Source organism: Pleurodeles waltl, chromosome 1_2, assembly GCF_031143425.1.
Source record: "Pleurodeles waltl isolate 20211129_DDA chromosome 1_2, aPleWal1.hap1.20221129, whole genome shotgun sequence".
NCBI classification, from domain to species: Eukaryota; Metazoa; Chordata; class Amphibia; order Caudata; family Salamandridae; genus Pleurodeles; species Pleurodeles waltl.
Genome location: NC_090437.1, coordinates 783,425,627 through 783,446,119, shown reverse-complemented (window position 1 = coordinate 783,446,119; position 20,493 = coordinate 783,425,627). Strand labels below are relative to the sequence as shown.

Here is a 20,493-nt window from a genome sequence, read left to right as displayed (position 1 = left end):
GCAACATGTCTCTGGTGTGGCAGGCTGCTGGAACTAGTCAGCCTACACAGACAGTCGGTTAAGTTTCAGGGGGCACCTCTAAGGTGCCCTCTGTGGTGTATTTTACAATAAAATGTACACTGGCATCAGTGTGCATTTATTGTGCTGAGAAGTTTGATACCAAACTTCCCAGTTTTCAGTGTAGCCATTATGGTGCTGTGGAGTTCGTGTTTGACAAACTCCCAGACCATATACTCTTATGGCTACCCTGCACTTACAATGTCTAAGGTTTTGTTTAGACACTGTAGGGGTACCATGCTCATGCACTGGTACCCTCACCTATGGTATAGTGCACCCTGCCTTAGGGCTGTAAGGCCTGCTAGAGGGGTGTCTTACCTATACTGCATAGGCAGTGAGAGGCTGGCATGGCACCCTGAGGGGAGTGCCATGTAGACTTACTCGTTTTGTCCTCACTAGCACACACAAGCTGGCAAGCAGTGTGTCTGTGCTGAGTGAGAGGTCTCCAGGGTGGCATAAGACATGCTGCAGCCCTTAGAGACCTTCCTTGGCATCAGGGCCCTTGGTACTAGAAGTACCAGTTACAAGGGACTTATCTGGATGCCAGGGTCTGCCAATTGTGGATACAAAAGTACAGGTTAGGGAAAGAACACTGGTGCTGGGGCCTGGTTAGCAGGCCTCAGCACACTTTCAATTGTAAACATAGCATCAGCAAAGGCAAAAAGTCAGGGGGCAACCATGCCAAGGAGGCATTTCCTTACAACATGCCAATCTGATGGAGAGTTTCTTTGGTTCCAGAGCGCAGAAGAAGGGAAATAAGTGTTCAATGAACAATACTGATGAACTGGGAAGGTTTCCCGCATGGAAGAAGCCTTAAAGAAGGTATCGGACTGGAACTTGGTGAAAACACGACAGGACCCGATGGCAGAAGAAAACAATCTAACAATGGAGTTGATGCTCATGTGCATTGTCAGCAAGAGGAGGAATCACTATACCTTGTGACTTTAAAGACTTTTCAAAGAAAAACAACTTACAACCTTTCAGACCCAACACTAGATGGCACAAGGGTGCAGAGCATGTGTATCTACAGTCACACATGCCATCAAATATCATTTCACAGTCGAGTTAAGGCATTTTGATGTTGCATATACCTTTACCCTTTTTCTATGTTTCCTCACAGAAAAACCCTTGGCTTGCACCATCACCAATTTTGGGGCCATTCCGTCTATTTTCCCACACTGATATCAGATTTATTCATGCCCACGACAGGAGTAAATGTACAATTTGTTTATTGCGAAAGCTATCTATCTTCAAAGTTTTTTAATACCGACCATCCTGCAAAGTTGTGGGTATTCAACATCATTTGCATCTGTACATTTATTCACATAATAAAATGACACCTTTGTACTGTTACATGTAAAAGTAAATTACTGGATTTCAAATGCCCACATGCGTCAAGGTAAAATCACTTTAAATGTCCATGAATTTTTCTGAGTTCCCAAAATGGATTAACTTCATGGAAGTCATATGATAAGCCTACAAAAGGCCTGCTGTGATTGGTTCACAGGGTTTCAGCACTGAGAGTTTGTAAGCCATACAACATGGCATGAAACTGTGCTCATTAACTATTTTGAGGATTGTGCTTTGTCTGCGAACAGAGAGATGTTTTTAGTGACAATGTTCTACGATGACACAGAGGTTGGACATAATATCAAAATAAATTCAGCTTCAAAGGTTGGGAGAACATAACCATGCAGGTAATCATGGTTTTGGTGTTTAACACACAAACAAATACCTCAAAAAAAAAGTGCCTTCAAGCAACCCTCTCCTTTCTTATATGTTACCGTGGCTTCCGATCTCCTTATAGCCCTACCATTTCAGTTTCTTCACTCCCTTCCCCATGCTCCTCATAGATGTCCCTTAAGGTGCCCCTGCTTCTCTCTGCTCAGCTCGCCATTTCAGTGGTAAATCCCACACCCTGTCTCAAGATACCTCTTCAACACATCTCAGTGTCCTCCCTCTTCTGCTCGCCCCATTCTTATGTCCCACCTCTCATCAGACTATTCCAGATCTACACTGCCATTTTAGAATCTGCATCTAAATAAAAGGTGAACCCTCTTCACACATGTCTTTATGTCAAAGTGAATGAGATATTTGGTGGTGCAAGGAGAGGAAAAAGTACTTACCAGCTTGACTCTGTGTCCTGGAGTGGCAGTGATTTCCCATGTGCATTCCTTGCGGCTTGGGTACTTGTCTGGCCAGTTTGGGCTTGAGATGATCCCATTTGGACTGTGTATCCTCTGCTCACACTCAGCTGGAGGAAGAAAGCTATTGTCAGTGATATGGATCAATAATTTCAGATGGGCTAGTCTTTCTAAATAGGAGATTTAATAGAAGATATATTTGTTTTCTTTAAAAAGTGTTTATTGTTTGAAAAACATAAAAAAACAGTAGATGACAATAAGACAATAAAACAACTGCAGTCAATGTTTCTTTCAAGACTTCAGTCATTGGGCACCTAATAGAGGTTTGGGTACACTGAGTGTAAGGAAATGCCTCCTTGGCATGGCTACCCCCTGACTTTTTGCCTTTGCTGATGCTATGTTTTGAATTGAAAGTGTGCTGAGGCCTGCTAACCAGGCCCCAGCACCAGTGTTCTTTCCCTAACCTGTACTTTTGTATCCACAATTGGCACACCCTGGCATCCAGATAAGTCCCTTGTAAGTGGTACCCCTGGTACCAAGGGCCCTGATGCCAAGGAAGGTCTCTAAGGGCTGCAGCATGTCTTATGCCACCCTGGAAACCCCTCACTCAGCACAGACACACTGCTTGCCAGCTTGTGTGTGCTGGTGAGAACAAAACGAGTAAGTCGACATGGCACTCCCCTCAGGGTGCCATGCCAGCCTCTCACTGCCTATGCAGGTATAGATAAGTCACCCCTCTAGTAGGCCTTACAGCCCTAAGGCAGGGTGCACTATACCATAGGTGAGGGCACCAGTGCATGAGCACTGTGCCCCTACAGTGTCTAAGCAATACCTTAGACATTGTAAGTGCAGGGTAGCCATAAGAGTATATGGTCTGGGAGTCTGTTTTACACGAACTCCACAGCACCATAATGGCTACACTGAAAACTGGGAAGTTTGGTATCAAACTTCTCAGCACAATAAATGCACACTGATGCCAGTGTACATTTTATTGTAAACTACACCCCAGAGGGCACCTTAGAGGTGCCCCCTGAAACCTTAACTGACTATCTGTGTAGGCTGACTGGTTCCAGCAGCCTGCCACACTAGAGACATGTTGCTGCCTCCATGGGGAGAGTGCCTTTGTCACTCTGAGGCCAGTAACAAAGCCTGCACTGGGTGGAGATGCTAATACCTCCCCCAGGCAGGAGCTGTAACACCTGGCGGTGAGCCTCAAAGGTTCACCCCTTTGTCACAGCACCGCAGGACACTCCAGCTAGTGGAGTTGCCCGCCCCCTCCGGCCACGGCCCCCACTTTTGGCGGCAAGGTCGGAGGAAACAAAGAAAACAACAAGGAGGAGTCACTGGCCAGTCAGGACAGCCCCTAAGGTGTCCTGAGCTGAGGTGACTCTAACTTTTAGAAATCCTCCATCTTGCAGATGGAGGATTCCCCCAATAGGATTAGGGATGTGACCCCCTCCCCTTGGGAGGAGGCACAAAGAGGGTGTACCCACCCTCAGGGCTAGTAGCCATTGGCTACTAACCCCCCAGACCTAAACACGCCCTTAAATTTAGTATTTAAGGGCTCCCCTGAACCTAAAACTTTAGATTCCTGCAACTTACCTGAAGAAGAAGACTGCTGAGCTGGAAAACCCCTGCAGAGGAAGAACAGAAGACACCAACTGCTTTGGCCCCAGTCCTACCGGCCTGTCTCCTGCCTTCCAAAAGAAACCTGCTCCAGCGACGCTTTCCAAGGGACCAGCGACCTCTGAATCCTCTGAGGACTGCCCTGCTTCAAGAAAGACAAGAAACTCCAGAGGACAGCGGCACTGCTCCAAAAGAACTGCAACTTTGTTTCAAGGAGCAGATTTAAAGACCCCTGCAACTCCCCGCAAGAAGCGTGAGATTTGCAACACTGCACCCGGCGACCCCGACTCGACTGGTGGAGAAACAACGCTTCAGGGAGGACCCTCCGGCGACTCTACGACTGTGAGTAACCAAAGTTGTCCCCCCTGAGCCCCCACAGCGACGCCTGCAGAGGGAATCCCGAAGCTCCCCTTGACTGCGACTGCCTGAACTCCATTTCCCGACGGCTGGAAAAGACTCTGCACCCGCAGCCCCCAGCACCTAAAGAAACGGAACTCCTGTGCAGGAGTGACCCCCAGGAGGCCCTCTCCCTTGCCCAGGTGGTGGCTACCCCAAGGAGCCCCCCCCCTTGCCTGCCTGCAATGCTGAAGAGATCCCTTGATCTCTCATTGAAAACCATTACAAACCCGACGCGTGTTTGCACACTGCACCCGGCCGCCCCCGCGCTGCTGAGGGTGTACTTTTTGTGCTGACCTGTGTCCCCCCCGGTGCCCTACAAAACCCCCCTGGTCTGCACTCCGAAGACGCGGGTACTTACCTGCTGGCAGACTGGAACCGGGGCACCCCCTTCTCTCCATTGAAGCCTATGCGTTTTGGGCACCTCTTTGACCTCTGCACCTGACCGGCCCTGAGCTGCTGGTGTGGTAACTTTGGGGTTGCTCTGAACCCCCAACGGTGGGCTACCTTGGACCAAAAACTGAAACCTGTAAGTGACTTACTTACCTGTTAAAACTAACATTACTTTACCTCCCCCAGGAACTGTGAAAATTGCACTGTGTCCACTTTTAAAACAGCTTATTGTGCTTTATGTGAAAAGTATACATGCTAATGAAATGATTCAAAGTTCCTAAAGTACTTACCTGCAATACCTTTCAAATGAGATATTACATGTAAAATTTGAACCTGTGGTTCTTAAAATAAACTAAGAAAAGATATTTTTCTATAACAAAACCTATTGGCTGGATTTGTCTCTGAGTGTGTGTTCCTCATTTATTGCCTGTGTGTACGTACAACAAATGCTTAACACTACTCCTTTGATAAGCCTACTGCTCGACCACACTACCACAAAATAGAACATTAGTATTATCTCTTTTTGCCACTATCTTACCTCTAAGGGGAACCCTTGGACTCTGTGCATGCTATTCCTTACTTTGAAATAGCACATACAGAGCCAACTTCCTACATTGGTGGATCAGCGGTGGGGTACAAGATTTTGCATTTGCTGGACTACTCAGCCAATACCTGATCACACGACAAATTCCAAAAATTGTCATTAGAAATTGATTTTTTGAAATTTGAAATTTTTCTAAATTCTTTAAAGTCCTGCTAGGGCCTTGTGTTAGTCCCTGTTAGCATTGCTTTTAGAGTTTAAAAGTTTGGTAAAAGTTTGAATTAGATTCTAGAACTAGTTTTAGATTCTTAAAAAGTATTCCAACTTTTAGAGGCATAGGGGGTCATTCTGACCCTGGCGGCTGGTGACCGCCAGGGTCACCGACCACGGGAGCACCGCCAAAAGGCTGGCGGTGCTCCCAAGGGCATTCTGACCGCGGCGGTTCAGCCGCGGTCAGAAAGGGTAAACCGGCGGTCTCCCGCAGGTTTACCGCTGCCCCATTGAATCCTCCATGGCGGCGGAGCGCACTCCGCCGCCATGGGGATTCAGACACCCCCTACTGCCATCCTGTTCATGGCGGGAAACCCGCCATGAACAGGATGGCGGTAGGGGGTGCTGCGGGGCCCCTGGGGGCCCCTGCAGTGCCCATGCCAATGGCATGGGCACTGCAGGGGCCCCCGTAAGAGGGCCCCACAAAGTATTTCAGTGTCTGCTTTGCAGACACTGAAATACGCGACGGGTGCAACTGCACCCGTCGCACCCCTGCAACTACGCCGGCTCAATTCTGAGCCGGCGTCCTCGTTGCAGGGGCATTTCCGCTGGGCCGGCGGGCGGTCTTTTGGAGAGCGCCCGCCGGCCCAGCGGAAATGTTTGAATGGCCGCTGCGGTCTTTTGACCGCGGTGCGGTCATTTGTCGGGGGTACCTTGGCGGACGGCCTCCGCCGTCCGCCAAGGTCTGAATGACCCCCATAATGTCTAGTGCAGAGATGAATGTGGTGGAACTCGACACCACACCTTACCTCCATCTTAAGATGAGGGAGCTAAGGTCACTCTGTAAAATAAAGAAAATAGTAATGGGCCCCAGACCTTCCAAACTACAGCTCTAGGAGCTGTTGGCAGAGTTTGAAAAGGCCAACCCCTCTGAGGATGGCAACTCAGAGGATGATGATAGTGACTTGGAGGGTGATTCCCCCCTACCAGTCCTATCTAGGGAGGACAGGGCCTCTCAAGCCCTGACTCCAAGCATCATAGTCAGAGATGCTGGCTCCCTCACAGGAGGGACCAACCTCTCTGAAATCACTGAGGATAACTCCAGTGAAGAGGACATCCAGTTAGCCAGGATGGCCAAAAGATTGGCTTTGGAAAGACAGATCCTAGCCATAGAAAGGGAAAGACAAGAGATGGGCCTAGGACCCATCAATGGTGGCAGCAACATAAATAGAGTCAGAGATTCTCCTGACATGTTGAAAATCCCTAAAGGGATTGTAACTAAATATGAAGATGGTGATGACATCACCAAATGGTTCACAGCTTTTGAGATGGCTTGTGTAACCAGAAAAGTGAACAAATCTCACTGGGGTGCTCTCCTTTGGGAAATGTTCACAGGAAAGTGTAGGGATAGACTCCTCACACTCTCTGGAAAAGATGCAGAATCTTATGACCTCATGAAGGGTACCCTGATTGAGGGCTTTGGATTCTCCACTGAGGAGTATAGGATTAGATTCAGGGGGGCTCAAAAATCCTCGAGCCAGACCTGGGTTGACTTTGTAGACTACTCAGTAAAAACACTAGATGGTTGGATTCAAGGCAGTGGTGTAAGTAATTATGATGGGCTGTACAATTTATTTGTGAAAGAACACCTATTAAGTAATTGTTTCAATGATAAACTGCATCAGCATCTGGTAGACCTAGGACCAATTTCTCCCCAAGAATTGGGAAAGAAGGCGGACCATTGGGTCAAGACTAAGGTGTCCAAAACTTCCACAGGGGGTGACCAAAAGAAAGGGGTCACAAAACCTCCCCAGGGGAAGGGTGGTGAGACAGCCAAAAACAAAAATAGTAAAGAGTCTTCTACAGGCCCCCAAAAACCTGCACAGGATGGTGGGCCCAGAACCTCTTCACAAAACAATTCTGGGTACAAGGGTAAAAACTTTGATCCCAAAAAGGCCTGGTGTCGTAGCTGTAGTCAGTCTGGACACCAAACTGGAGACAAGGCCTGTCCCAAGAAAGATACCACTTCTAACTCCCATCCAGCTAAAACTGGAATGGCCAGTCTCCAAGTTGGATCAACAGTATGCCCAGAGCAAATCAGGTGTCACACTGAAGCTACATTAGTCTCTGAGGGTGGGGTGGATTTAGCCACACTGGCTGCCTGGTCCCCTAACATGCAAAAATACAGGCAGCAGCTCTTAATTAATGGGACAAGTGTAGAGGGCCTGAGGGATACAGGTGCCAGTGTCACTATGGTGACAGAGAAACTGGTTTCCCCTGGCCAATACCTGGCTGGACAAACTTATCCAGTCACCAACGCTGTCAATCAGACTAAAGTACATCCCATGGCTTTGGTAACTTTAGAGTGGGGAGGGGTCAATGGCCTGAAACAGGTGGTGGTCTCCTCAAATATCCCAGTAGACTGTTTGCTTGGAAATGACCTGGAGTCCTCAGCATGGGCTGAGGTAGAACTGAAAACCCATGCAGCCATGCTGGGTATCCCTGAATTGGTGTGTGTCAAGACAAGGGCACAGTGCAAGGCTCAGAGTGAAAAAGTAGAGCTGGAGTCTGGAAGAAAGGCCCAGCCTACCAAGAGGAAAGGAAAGTCAGCTGGGAAACCAGCTGCAACACAGCAAGAAAAAGAGAACCTCTCTTCTCAGGAAGAAGTTCTGCCCTCTGAGGGAACTGAGCCTATGGAGCTGGAACCTTATCAGGTTGAGCTCTTAGGCCCAGGGGGACCCTCAAGGGAAGAGTTGTGTAAGGGATAAGAAACCTGTCCCTCTCTTGAAGGCCTTAGGCAGCAAGCTGCTGAAGAGTCCAATGGCAAGAAAAATGGAACACATAGGGTCTATTGGGAAGATGGACTCCTGTACACTGAGGCAAGAGATCCCAAACCTGGTGCCACTAGGAGAGTGGTAGTGCCTCAGGGTTTCAGAGAGTTTATTCTGACCTTAGCCCATGATATTCCCCTTGCTGGGCATTTGGGACAAACCAAGACGTGGGAGAGGTTAGTCAACCACTTCTACTGGCCCAATATGTCCCAGAAGGTTAAGGAGTTTTGCCTCTCCTGCCCCACCTGTCAAGCCAGTGGTAAGACAGGTGGGCATCCAAAGGCCCCCCTCATTCCACTTCCAGTGGTGGGGGTCCCCTTTGAAAGAGTGGGTGTGGACATAATTGGTCCACTAGAACCTCCACAGCCTCAGGAAATATGTAAATCCTAGTAGTAGTGGATCATGCTACTAGGTATCCTGAAGCTATTCCCCTTAGGTCAACTACTGCCCCTGCAGTAGCCAAGGCCCTCATTGGTATCTTTACCAGAGTGGGCTTCCCTAAGGAGGTGGTGTCTGACAGAGGTACCAACTTCATGTCAGCATACCTAAAACACATGTGGAATGAGTGTGGGGTGACTTATAAATTCACTACACCATATCATCCACAAACTAATGGCCTTGTTGAGAGATTCAACAGGACATTAAAGGGCATGATCATGGGGCTCCCAGAAAAACTCAAAAGGAGATGGGATGTCCTCCTGCCATGTCTGCTTTTCGCCTACAGAGAGGTGCCTCAGAAGGGAGTAGGATTCTCACCCTTTGAACTTCTGTTTGGCCACCCTGTAAGGGGACCACTTGCTCTTGTTAAAGAAGGATGGGAGAGACCTCTTCATGAGCCTAAACAAGACATAGTGGACTATGTACTTGGCCTTCGCTCAAGGATGGCAGAGTACATGGAAAAGGCAAGTAAAAACCTTGAGGCCAGCCAACAACTCCAGAAGTTGTGGTATGACCAAAAGGCTACACTGGTTGAATTTCAACCAGGGCAGAAAGTCTGGGTTCTGGAGCCTGTGTCTCCCAGGGCACTCCAGGACAAATGGAGTGGCCCTTACCCAGTACTAGAAAGGAAGAGTCAGGTCACCTACCTGGTGGACCTGGGCACAAGCAGGAGCCCCAAGAGGGTGATCCATGTGAACCGCCTTAAGCTCTTCCATGACAGGGCTGATGTAAATCTGTTGATGGTGACAGATGAGGACCAGGAAGCTGAGAGTGAACCTCTCCCTGATCTCCTCTCATCAGACCCTAAAGATGGCTCAGTGGATGGAGTGATCTACTCAGACACCCTCTCTAGCCAACAGCAGTCTGACTGTAGGAAGGTCCTGCAGCAGTTTGCTGAACTCTTTTCCCTAACCCCTGGTCAGACACACCTGTGTACCCATGATGTGGACACAGGAGACAGCATGCCTGTCAAAAACAAAATATTTAGACAGTCTGACCAAGTTAAGGAAAGCATCAAGGTGGAAGTCCACAAGATGCTGGAATTGGGAGTAATTGAGTACTCTGACAGCCCCTGGGCTAGCCCAGTGGTCTTAGTCCCCAAACCTCACACCAAAGAAGGAAAGAGAGAGATGAGGTTTTGTGTGGACTACAGAGGTCTCAACTCTGTCACCAAGACAGATGCTCATCCCATTCCTAGAGCTGATGAGCTAATAGACAAATTAGGGGCTGCCAAATTCTTAAGTACCTTTGATTTAACAGCAGGGTACTGGCAAATCAGAATGGCCCCTGGAGCAAAAGAAAAGACAGCATTCTCCACACCTGATGGGCACTATCAGTTCACTGTTATGCCCTTTGGTTTAAAGAATGCCCCTGCCACCTTCCAAAGGTTGGTGAATCAAGTCCTTGCTGGGTTGGAATCCTTTAGTGCAGCTTATCTTGACGATATTGCTGTCTTCAGCTCCACCTGGCAGGATCACCTGGTCCACCTGAAGAAGGTTTTGAAGGCCCTGCAATCTGCAGGCCTCTCTATCAAGGCATCCAAATGCCAGATAGGGCAGGGAACTGTGGTTTACTTGGGACACCTTGTAGGTGGAGGCCAAGTTCAGCCACTCCAGCCTAAGATCCAGACTATTCTGGACTGGGCAGCTCCAAAAACCCAGACTCAAGTCAGGGCATTCCTTGGCTTGACTGGGTACTATAGGAGGTTTGTGAAGGGATATGGATCCATTGTGACAGCCCTCACAGAACTCACCTCCAAGAAAATGCCCAAGAAAGTAAACTGGACTGTAGAATGCCAACAGGCCTTTGACACCCTGAAGCAAGCTATGTGCACAGCACCAGTTCTAAAAGCTCCAGATTACTCCAAGCAATTCATTGTGCAAACAGATGCCTCTGAACATGGGATAGGGGCAGTTTTGTCCCAAACAAATGATGATGGCCTTGACCAGCCTGTTGCTTTCATTAGCAGGAGGTTACTCCCCAGGGAGCAGCGTTGGAGTGCCATTGAGAGGGAGGCTGTAGGAAGTTGGCTCTGTATGTGCTATTTCAAAGTAAGGAATAGCATGCACAGAGTCCAAGGGTTCCCCTTAGAGGTAAAATAGTGGTAAAAATAGATAATACTAATGCTCTATTTTGTGGTAGTGTGGTCGAGCAGTAGGCTTATCCAAGGAGTAGTGTTAAGCATTTGTTGTACATACACAAGACAATAAATGAGGTACACACACTCAGAGACAAATCCAGCCAATAGGTTTTTATATAGAAAAATATCTTTTCTTAGTTTATTTTAAGAACCACAGGTTCAAATTCTACATGTAATATCTCATTTGAAAGGTATTGCAGGTAAGTACTTTAGGAACTTCAAATCATCAAAATTGCATGTATACTTTTCAAGTTATTGACAAATAGCTGTTTTAAAAGTGGACACTTAGTGCAATTTTCACAGTTCCTAGGGGAGGTAAGTATTTGTTAGATTAACCAGGTAAGTAAGACACTTACAGGGCTCAGTTCTTGGTCCAAGGTAGCCCACCGTTGGGGGTTCAGAGCAACCCCAAAGTCACCACACCAGCAGCTCAGGGCCGGTCAGGTGCAGAGTCCAAAGTGGTGCCCAAAACACATAGGCTAGAATGGAGAGAAGGGGGTGCCCCGGTTCCGGTCTGCTTGCAGGTAAGTACCCGCGTCTTCGGAGGGCAGACCAGGGGGGTTTTGTAGGGCACCGGGGGGGACACAAGTCCACACAGAAATTTCACCCTCAGCGGCGCGGGGGCGGCCGGGTGCAGTGTAGAAACAAGCGTCGGGTTCGCAATGTTAGTCTATGAGAGATCTCGGGATCTCTTCAGCGCTGCAGGCAGGCAAGGGGGGGATTCCTCGGGGAAACCTCCTCTTGGGCAAGGGAGAGGGACTCCTGGGGGTCACTCCTCCAGTGAAAGTCCGGTCCTTCAGGTCCTGGGGGCTGCGGGTGCAGGGTCTCTCCCAGGTGTCGGGACTTTGGATTCAAGGAGTCGCGGTCAGGGGAAGCCTCGGGATTCCCTCTGCAGGCGGCGCTGGGGGGGCTCAGGGGGGACAGGTTTTTGTACTCACAGTCTTAGAGTAGTCCTGGGGTCCCTCCTGAGGCGTCGGATCTCCACCAGCCGAGTCGGGGTCGCCGGGTGCAGTGTTGCAAGTCTCACGCTTCTTGCGGGGAGCTTGCAGAGTTCTTTAAAGTTGCTGGAAACAAAGTTGCAGCTTTTCTTGGAGCAGGTCCGCTGTCCTCGGGAGTTTCTTGTCTTTTCGAAGCAGGGGCAGTCCTCAGAGGATGTCGAGGTCGCTGGTCCCTTCGGAAGGCGTCGCTGGAGCAGGATCTTTGGAAGGCAGGAGACAGGCCGGTGAGTTTCTGGAGCCAAGGCAGTTGTCGTCTTCTGGTCTTCCTCTGCAGGGGTTTTTCAGCTAGGCAGTCCTTCTTCTTGTAGTTGCAGGAATCTAATTTTCTAGGGTTCAGGGTAGCCCTTAAATACTAAATTTAAGGGCGTGTTTAGGTCTGGGGGGTTAGTAGCCAATGGCTACTAGCCCTGAGGGTGGGTACACCCTCTTTGTGCCTCCTCCCAAGGGGAGGGGGTCACAATCCTAACCCTATTGGGGGAATCCTCCATCTGCAAGATGGAGGATTTCTAAAAGTTAGAGTCACCTCAGCTCAGGACACCTTAGGGGCTGTCCTGACTGGCCAGTGACTCCTCCTTGTTATTCTCATTATTTTCTCCGGCCTTGCCGCCAAAAGTGGGGCCTGGCCGGAGGGGGCGGGCAACTCCACTAGCTGGAGTGTCCTGCTGGGTTGGCACAAAGGAGGTGAGCCTTTGAGGCTCACCGCCAGGTGTGACAATTCCTGCCTGGGAGAGGTGTTAGCATCTCCACCCAGTGCAGGCTTTGTTACTGGCCTCAGAGTGACAAAGGCACTCTCCCCATGGGGCCAGCAACATGTCTCGGTTTGTGGCAGGCTGCTAAAACTAGTCAGCCTACACAGATAGTCGGTTAAGTTTCAGGGGGCACCTCTAAGGTGCCCTCTGTGGTGTATTTTACAATAAAATGTACACTGGCATCAGTGTGCATTTATTGTGCTGAGAAGTTTGATACCAAACTTCCCAGTTTTCAGTGTAGCCATTATGGTGCTGTGGAGTTCGTGTTTGACAGACTCCCAGACCATATACTCTTATGGCTACCCTGCACTTACAATGTCTAAGGTTTTGTTTAGACACTGTAGGGGTACCATGCTCATGCACTGGTACCCTCACCTATGGTATAGTGCACCCTGCCTTAGGGCTGTAAGGCCTGCTAGAGGGGTGTCTTACCTATACTGCATAGGCAGTGAGAGGCTGGCATGGCACCCTGAGGGGAGTGCCATGTCGACTTACTCGTTTTGTCCTCACTAGCACACACAAGCTGGTAAGCAGGGTGTCTGTGCTGAGTGAGAGGTCTCCAGGGTGGCATAAGACATGCTGCAGCCCTTAGAGACCTTCCTTGGCATCAGGGCCCTTGGTACTAGAAGTACCAGTTACAAGGGACTTATCTGGATGCCAGGGTCTGCCAATTGTGGATACAAAAGTACAGGTTAGGGAAAGAACACTGGTGCTGGGGCCTGGTTAGCAGGCCTCAGCACACTTTCAATGGTAAACATAGCATCAGCAAAGGCAAAAAGTCAGGGGGCAACCATGCCAAGGAGGCATTTCCTTACACAACCCCCCCCCAAACGAAAGAGGATGAGACTAACCTTTCCCAAGAGAGTCTTCATTTTCTAAGTGGAAGAACCTGGAAAGGCCATCTGCATTGGCATGGGCAGTCCCAGGTCTGTGTTCCACTATAAAGTCCATTCCCTGTAGGGAGATGGACCACCTCAACAGTTTAGGATTTTCACCTTTCATTTGCATCAGCCATTTGAGAGGTCTGTGGTCAGTTTGAACTAGGAAGTGAGTCCCAAAGAGGTATGGTCTCAGCTTCTTCAGGGACCAAACCACAGCAAAGGCCTCCCTCTCAATGGCACTCCAACGCTGCTCCCTGGGGAGTAACCTCCTGCTAATGAAAGCAACAGGCTGGTCAAGGCCATCATCATTTGTTTGGGACAAAACTGCCCCTATCCCATGTTCAGAGGCATCAGTCTGCACAATGAACTGCTTAGAATAATCTGGAGCTTTGAGAACTGGTGCTGAGCACATTGCCTGTTTCAGGGTGTCAAAGGCCTGTTGGCAGTCCACAGTCCAGTTCACTTTCTTGGGCATTTTCTTGGAGGTGAGCTCAGTGAGGGCTGTCACAATGGATCCATATCCCTTCACAAACCTCCTGTAGTACCCAGTCAAGCCAAGGAATGCCCTGACTTGAGTCTGGGTTTTTGGAGCTACCCAGTCCAGAATAGTCTGGATCTTGGGTTGGAGTGGCTGAACTTGGCCTCCACCTACAAGGTGTCCCAAGTAAACCACAGTTCCCTGCCCTATCTGGCATTTGGATGCCTTGATAGAGAGGCCTGCAGATTGCAGAGCCTTTAAAACCTTCCTCAGGTGGACCAGGTGATCCTGCCAGGTGGAGCTAAAGACAGCAATATCATCAAGATAAGCTGTGCTAAAGGACTCCAAGCCAGCAAGGACTTGATTCACCAACCTTTGGAAGGTGGCAGGGGCATTCTTTAAACCAAAGGGCATAACAGTAAACTGATAATGCCCATCAGGTGTGGAGAATGCTGTCTTTTCTTTTGCTCCAGGTGCCATTTTTATTTGCCAGTACCCTGCTGTCAAGTCAAAGGTACTTAGAAATTTGGCAGCACCTAATTTATCAATGAGCTCATCAGCTCTTGGAATTGGATGAGCATCTGTCTTGGTGACAGAATTGAGCCCTCTGTAGTCCACACAAAACCTCATCTCTTTCTTTCCATCTGTGGTGTGAGGTTTGGGGACTAAGACCACTGGGCTAGCCCAGGGGCTGTCAGAGCGCTCAATGACTCCCAATTCCAGCATCTTGTGGACTTCCACCTTGATGCTTTCCTTAACATGGTCAGACTGTCTAAAGATTTTGTTCTTGACAGGCATGCTGTCTCCTGTGTCCACATCATGGGTACACAGGTGTGTCTGACCAGGGGTTAAGGAGAAGAGTTCAGGAAACTGTTGTAGGACTCTCCTACAATCAGCTTGCTGTTGGCCAGAGAGGGTGTCTGAGTAGATCACTCCATCTACTGTACCATCTTTTGGGTCTGATGACAGAAGATCAGGGAGAGGTTCACTCTCTGCCTCCTGATCTTCATCTGTTACCATCAACAGATTGACATCAGCCCTGTCGTGGAAGAGCTTAAGGCGGTTTACATGGATCACCCTTTTGGGGCTCCTGCTTGTGCCCAGGTCCACCAAGTAGGTGACCTGACTCTTCCTCTCTAGTACTGGGTAAGGGCCACTCCATTTGTCCTGGAGTGCCCTGGGAGCCACAGGCTCCAGAACCCAGACTTTCTGCCCTGGTTGGAACTCAACCAGTGCAGCCTTTTGGTCATACCAAAACTTCTGGAGCTGTTGGCTGGCCTCAAGGTTTTTGGTTGCCTTTTCCATGTACTCTGCCATTCTAGAGCGAAGGCCAAGTACATAGTCCACTATGTCCTGTTTAGGCTCATGGAGAGGTCTCTCCCAGCCTTCTTTAACAAGGGCAAGTGGTCCCCTTACAGGATGACCAAACAGAAGTTCAAAGGGTGAGAACCCTACTCCCTTCTGTGGTACCTCCCTGTAAGCGAAAAGCAGACATGGCAGGAGGACATCCCATCTCCTTTTGAGTTTTTCTGGGAGCCCCATGATCATGCCTTTTAATGTCTTGTTGAATCTCTCAACTAAGCCATTAGTTTGTGGATGGTAAGGTGTAGTGAATTTATAAGTCACTCCACACTCATTCCACATGTGCTTTAGGTATGCTGACATGAAGTTGGTACCTCTGTCAGACACCACCTCCTTAGGGAAACCCACTCTGGTAAAGATACCAATGAGGGCCTTGGCTACTGCAGGGGCAGTAGTCGACCTAAGGGGAATAGCTTCAGGATACCTGGTAGCATGATCCACTACTACCAGGATATACATATTTCCTGAGGCTGTGGGAGGTTCCAGTGGACCAACTATGTCCACACCCACTCTTTCAAAGGGCACCCCCACCACTGGAAGTGGAATGAGGGGGGCCTTTGGGTGCCCACCTGTCTTACCACTGGCTTGACAGGTGGGGCAGGAGAGGCAAAACTCCTTAACCATGTTGGACATATTGGGCCAGTAGAAGTGGTTGACTAACCTCTCCCACGTCTTGGTTTGTCCCAAATGTCCAGCAAGGGGAATGTCATGGGCCAATGTTAGGATGAACTCTCTGAACAGCTGAGGCACTACCACTCTCCTAGTGGCACCAGGTTTGGGGTCTCTGGCCTCAGTGTACAGGAGCCCATCTTCCCAATAGACCCTATGTGTTCCATTTTTCTTGCCTTTGGACTCTTCAGCAGCTTGCTGCCTAAGGCCTTCAAGAGAGGGACAGGTTTCTTGTCCCTTACACAGCTCTTCCCTTGAGGGTCCCCCTGGGCCTAAGAGCTCAACCTGATAAGGTTCAAGTTCCAAAGGCTCAGTTCCCTCAGAGGGCAGAACTTCTTCCTGAGAAGAGAGGTTCCCTTTCTTTTGCTGTGTTGCAGTTGGTTTCCCAACTGACTTTCCTGTTCTCTTGGTAGGCTGGGCCATTTTTCCAGACTCCAGCTCTACTTTTTCACCCTGTGCCTTGCATTGTGCTCTTGTTTTCACACACACCAGTTCAGGGATACCCAGCATTGCTGCATGGGTTTTCAGCTCTACCTCAGCCCATGCTGAGGACTCCAGGTCATTTCCAAGCAGACAGTCCACTGGGATATTTGAGGAGACCACCACCTGTTTCAGGCCATTGACCCCTCCCCATTCTAAAGTAACCATTGCCATGGGATGTACTTTTCTCTGATTGTCAGCGTTGGTGACTGTGTAAGTTTTTCCAGTCAGGTATTGGCCAGGGGAAACCAGTTTCTCTGTCACCATGGTGACACTGGCACCTGTATCCCTCAGGCCCTCTATTCTAGTCCCATTAATTAAGAGTTGCTGTCTGTATTTTTGCATGTTAGGCGGCCAGACAGCTAGTGTGGCTAAATCCACCCCACCCTCAGAAACTAGAGTAGCTTCAGTGTGGACCCTGATTTGCTCTGGGCACACTGTTGATCCCACTTGGAGACTAGCCATACCAGTGTTACCTGGATGGGAGTTTGGAGTGGAACCTTTCTTGGGACAGGCCTTGTCTCCAGTTTGGTGTCCATGCTGTTTACAGCTATGACACCAGGCCTTTTTGGGATCAAAGTTTTTACCCTTGTACCCATTGTTTTGTGAAGAGGCTCTGGGCCCACCCTCCTGTGCAGGTTTTTGGGGGCCTGTAGAAGACTCTTTACTATTTTTAGTTTTGGTTGTCTCATCACCCTTCTGCTGGGGAGTCTTTGTGACCCCTTTCTTTTGGTCACCCCCTGTTGAAGTCTTGGACACCCTTGTCTTGACCCAATGGTCCGCCTTCTTTCCCAATTCTTGGGGAGAAATTGGTCCTAGGTCTACCAGATGCTGATGCAGTTTATCATTGAAACAATTACTTAACAGGTGTTCTTTCACAAATAAATTGTACAGCCCATCATAATTACTTACACCACTGCCTTGAATCCAACCATCTAGTGTTTTCACTGAGTAGTCAACAAAGTCAACCCAGGTCTGGCTCGAGGATTTTTGAGCCCCCCTGAACCTAATCCTGTACTCCTCAGTGGAGAATCCAAAGCCCTCAATCAGGGTACCCTTCATGAGGTCATAAGATTCTGCATCTTGTCCAGAGAGTGTGAGGAGTCTATCCCTACACTTTCCTGTGAACATTTCCCAAAGGAGAGCACCCCAGTGAGATCTGTTCACTTTTCTGGTTACACAAGCCCTCTCAAAAGCTGTGAACCATTTGGTGATGTCATCACCATCTTCATATTTAGTTACAATCCCTTTGGGGATTTTCAACATGTCAGGAGAATCTCTGACCCTATTTATGTTGCTGCCACCATTGATGGGTCCTAGGCCCATCTCTTGTCTTTCCCTCTCTATGGCTAGGATCTGTCTTTCCAAAGCCAATCTTTTGGCCATCCTGGCTAACTGGATGTCCTCTTCACTGGAGTTATCCTCAGTGATTTCAGAGTTGTTGGTCCCTCCTGTGAGGGAACCAGCATCTCTGACTATTATTTGTGGAGTCAGGGCTTGAGAAGCCCTGCTCTCCCTAAGTAGGACTGGAGGGGGGGAATTTCCCTCCAAGTCACTATCTTCATCCTCTGAGTTGCCATCCTCAGAGGGGTTGGCCTTTTCAAACTCTGCCAACAGCTCCTGGAGCTGTACTTTGGTAGGTTTGGGGCCCATTGCTATTTTCTTCAGTTTACAGAGTGACCTTAGCTCTCTCATCTGTAGATGGAGGTAAGGTGTGGTGTCGAGTTCCACCACATTCACATCTGTGCTAGACATTATGCTTCTAAAAGTTGGAATACTTTTTAAGAAACTAAGACTGGTTCTAGAATCTAATTCAAACTTTTACAAACTTTTAAACTCTAAAAGACAATGCTAAACAGGGACTTAACACACAAGGCCCTAGCAGGACTTTTAAGAATTTAGAAAACTTTTCAAATTGCAAAAATCAATTTCTAATGACAATTTTGGAATTTGTCGTGTGATCAGGTATTGGCTGAGTAGTCCAGCAAATGCAAAGTCTTGTACCCCACCGCTGATCCACCAATGTAGGAAGTTGGCTCTGTATGTGCTATTTCAAAGTAAGGAATAGCATGCACAGAGTCCAAGGGTTCCCCTTAGAGGTAAAATAGTGGTAAAAATAGATAATACTAATGCTCTATTTTGTGGTAGTGTGGTCGAGCAGTAGGCTTATCCAAGGAGTAGTGTTAAGCATTTGTTGTACATACACAAGACAATAAATGAGGTACACACACTCAGAGACAAATCCAGCCAATAGGTTTTTATATAGAAAAATATCTTTTCTTAGTTTATTTTAAGAACCACAGGTTCAAATTCTACATGTAATATCTCATTTGAAAGGTATTGCAGGTAAGTACTTTAGGAACTTCAAATCATCAAAATTGCATGTATACTTTTCAAGTTATTGACAAATAGCTGTTTTAAAAGTGGACACTTAGTGCAATTTTCACAGTTCCTAGGGGAGGTAAGTATTTGTTAGATTAACCAGGTAAGTAAGACACTTACAGGGCTCAGTTCTTGGTCCAAGGTAGCCCACCGTTGGGGGTTCAGAGCAACCCCAAAGTCACCACACCAGCAGCTCAGGGCCGGTCAGGTGCAGAGTCCAAAGTGGTGCCCAAAACACATAGGCTAGAATGGAGAGAAGGGGGTGCCCCGGTTCCGGTCTGCTTGCAGGTAAGTACCCGCGTCTTCGGAGGGCAGACCAGGGGGGTTTTGTAGGGCACCGGGGGGGACACAAGTCCACACAGAAATTTCACCCTCAGCGGCGCGGGGGCGGCCGGGTGCAGTGTAGAAACAAGCGTCGGGTTCGCAATGTTAGTCTATGAGAGATCTCGGGATCTCTTCAGCGCTGCAGGCAGGCAAGGGGGGGATTCCTCGGGGAAACCTCCTCTTGGGCAAGGGAGAGGGACTCCTGGGGGTCACTCCTCCAGTGAAAGTCCGGTCCTTCAGGTCCTGGGGGCTGCGGGTGCAGGGTCTCTCCCAGGTGTCGGGACTTTGGATTCAAGGAGTCGCGGTCAGGGGAAGCCTCGGGATTCCCTCTGCAGGCGGCGCTGGGGGGGCTCAGGGGGGACAGGTTTTTGTACTCACAGTCTTAGAGTAGTCCTGGGGTCCCTCCTGAGGCGTCGGATCTCCACCAGCCGAGTCGGGGTCGCCGGGTGCAGTGTTGCAAGTCTCACGCTTCTTGCGGGGAGCTTGCAGAGTTCTTTAAAGTTGCTGGAAACAAAGTTGCAGCTTTTCTTGGAGCAGGTCCGCTGTCCTCGGGAGTTTCTTGTCTTTTCGAAGCAGGGGCAGTCCTCAGAGGATGTCGAGGTCGCTGGTCCCTTCGGAAGGCGTCGCTGGAGCAGGATCTTTGGAAGGCAGGAGACAGGCCGGTGAGTTTCTGGAGCCAAGGCAGTTGTCGTCTTCTGGTCTTCCTCTGCAGGGGTTTTTCAGCTAGGCAGTCCTTCTTCTTGTAGTTGCAGGAATCTAATTTTCTAGGGTTCAGGGTAGCCCTTAAATACTAAATTTAAGGGCGTGTTTAGGTCTGGGGGGTTAGTAGCCAATGGCTACTAGCCCTGAGGGTGGGTACACCCTCTTTGTGCCTCCTCCCAAGGGGAGGGGGTCACAATCCTAACCCTATTGGGGGAATCCTCCATCTGCAAGATGGAGGATTTCTAAAAGTTAGAGTCACCTCAGCTCAGGACACCTTAGGGGCTGTCCTGACTGGCCAGTGACTCCTCCTTGTTATTCTCATTATTTTCTCCGGCCTTGCCGCCAAAAGTGGGGCCTGGCCGGAGGGGGCGGGCAACTCCACTAGCTGGAGTGTCCTGCTGGGTTGGCACAAAGGAGGTGAGCCTTTGAGGCTCACCGCCAGGTGTGACAATTCCTGCCTGGGAGAGGTGTTAGCATCTCCACCCAGTGCAGGCTTTGTTACTGGCCTCAGAGTGACAAAGGCACTCTCCCCATGGGGCCAGCAACATGTCTCGGTTTGTGGCAGGCTGCTAAAACTAGTCAGCCTACACAGATAGTCGGTTAAGTTTCAGGGGGCACCTCTAAGGTGCCCTCTGTGGTGTATTTTACAATAAAATGTACACTGGCATCAGTGTGCATTTATTGTGCTGAGA

The 20,493-nt window shown here is 49.1% G+C and overlaps 1 protein-coding gene across 1 annotated transcript in view; it reads right to left on the bottom strand.

Annotated features, from left to right (window-relative positions):
• The window catches only part of TLL1 (tolloid like 1), a 519,202-nt gene that overhangs the window by 80,355 nt on the left and 418,354 nt on the right, over nt 1-20,493 (bottom strand). The window contains exon 18 of the mRNA XM_069243956.1: nt 2,184-2,311. Within this exon, the coding sequence (XP_069100057.1) occupies nt 2,184-2,311 (128 nt within the window). The remainder of the gene's footprint in view (nt 1-2,183; nt 2,312-20,493) is intronic.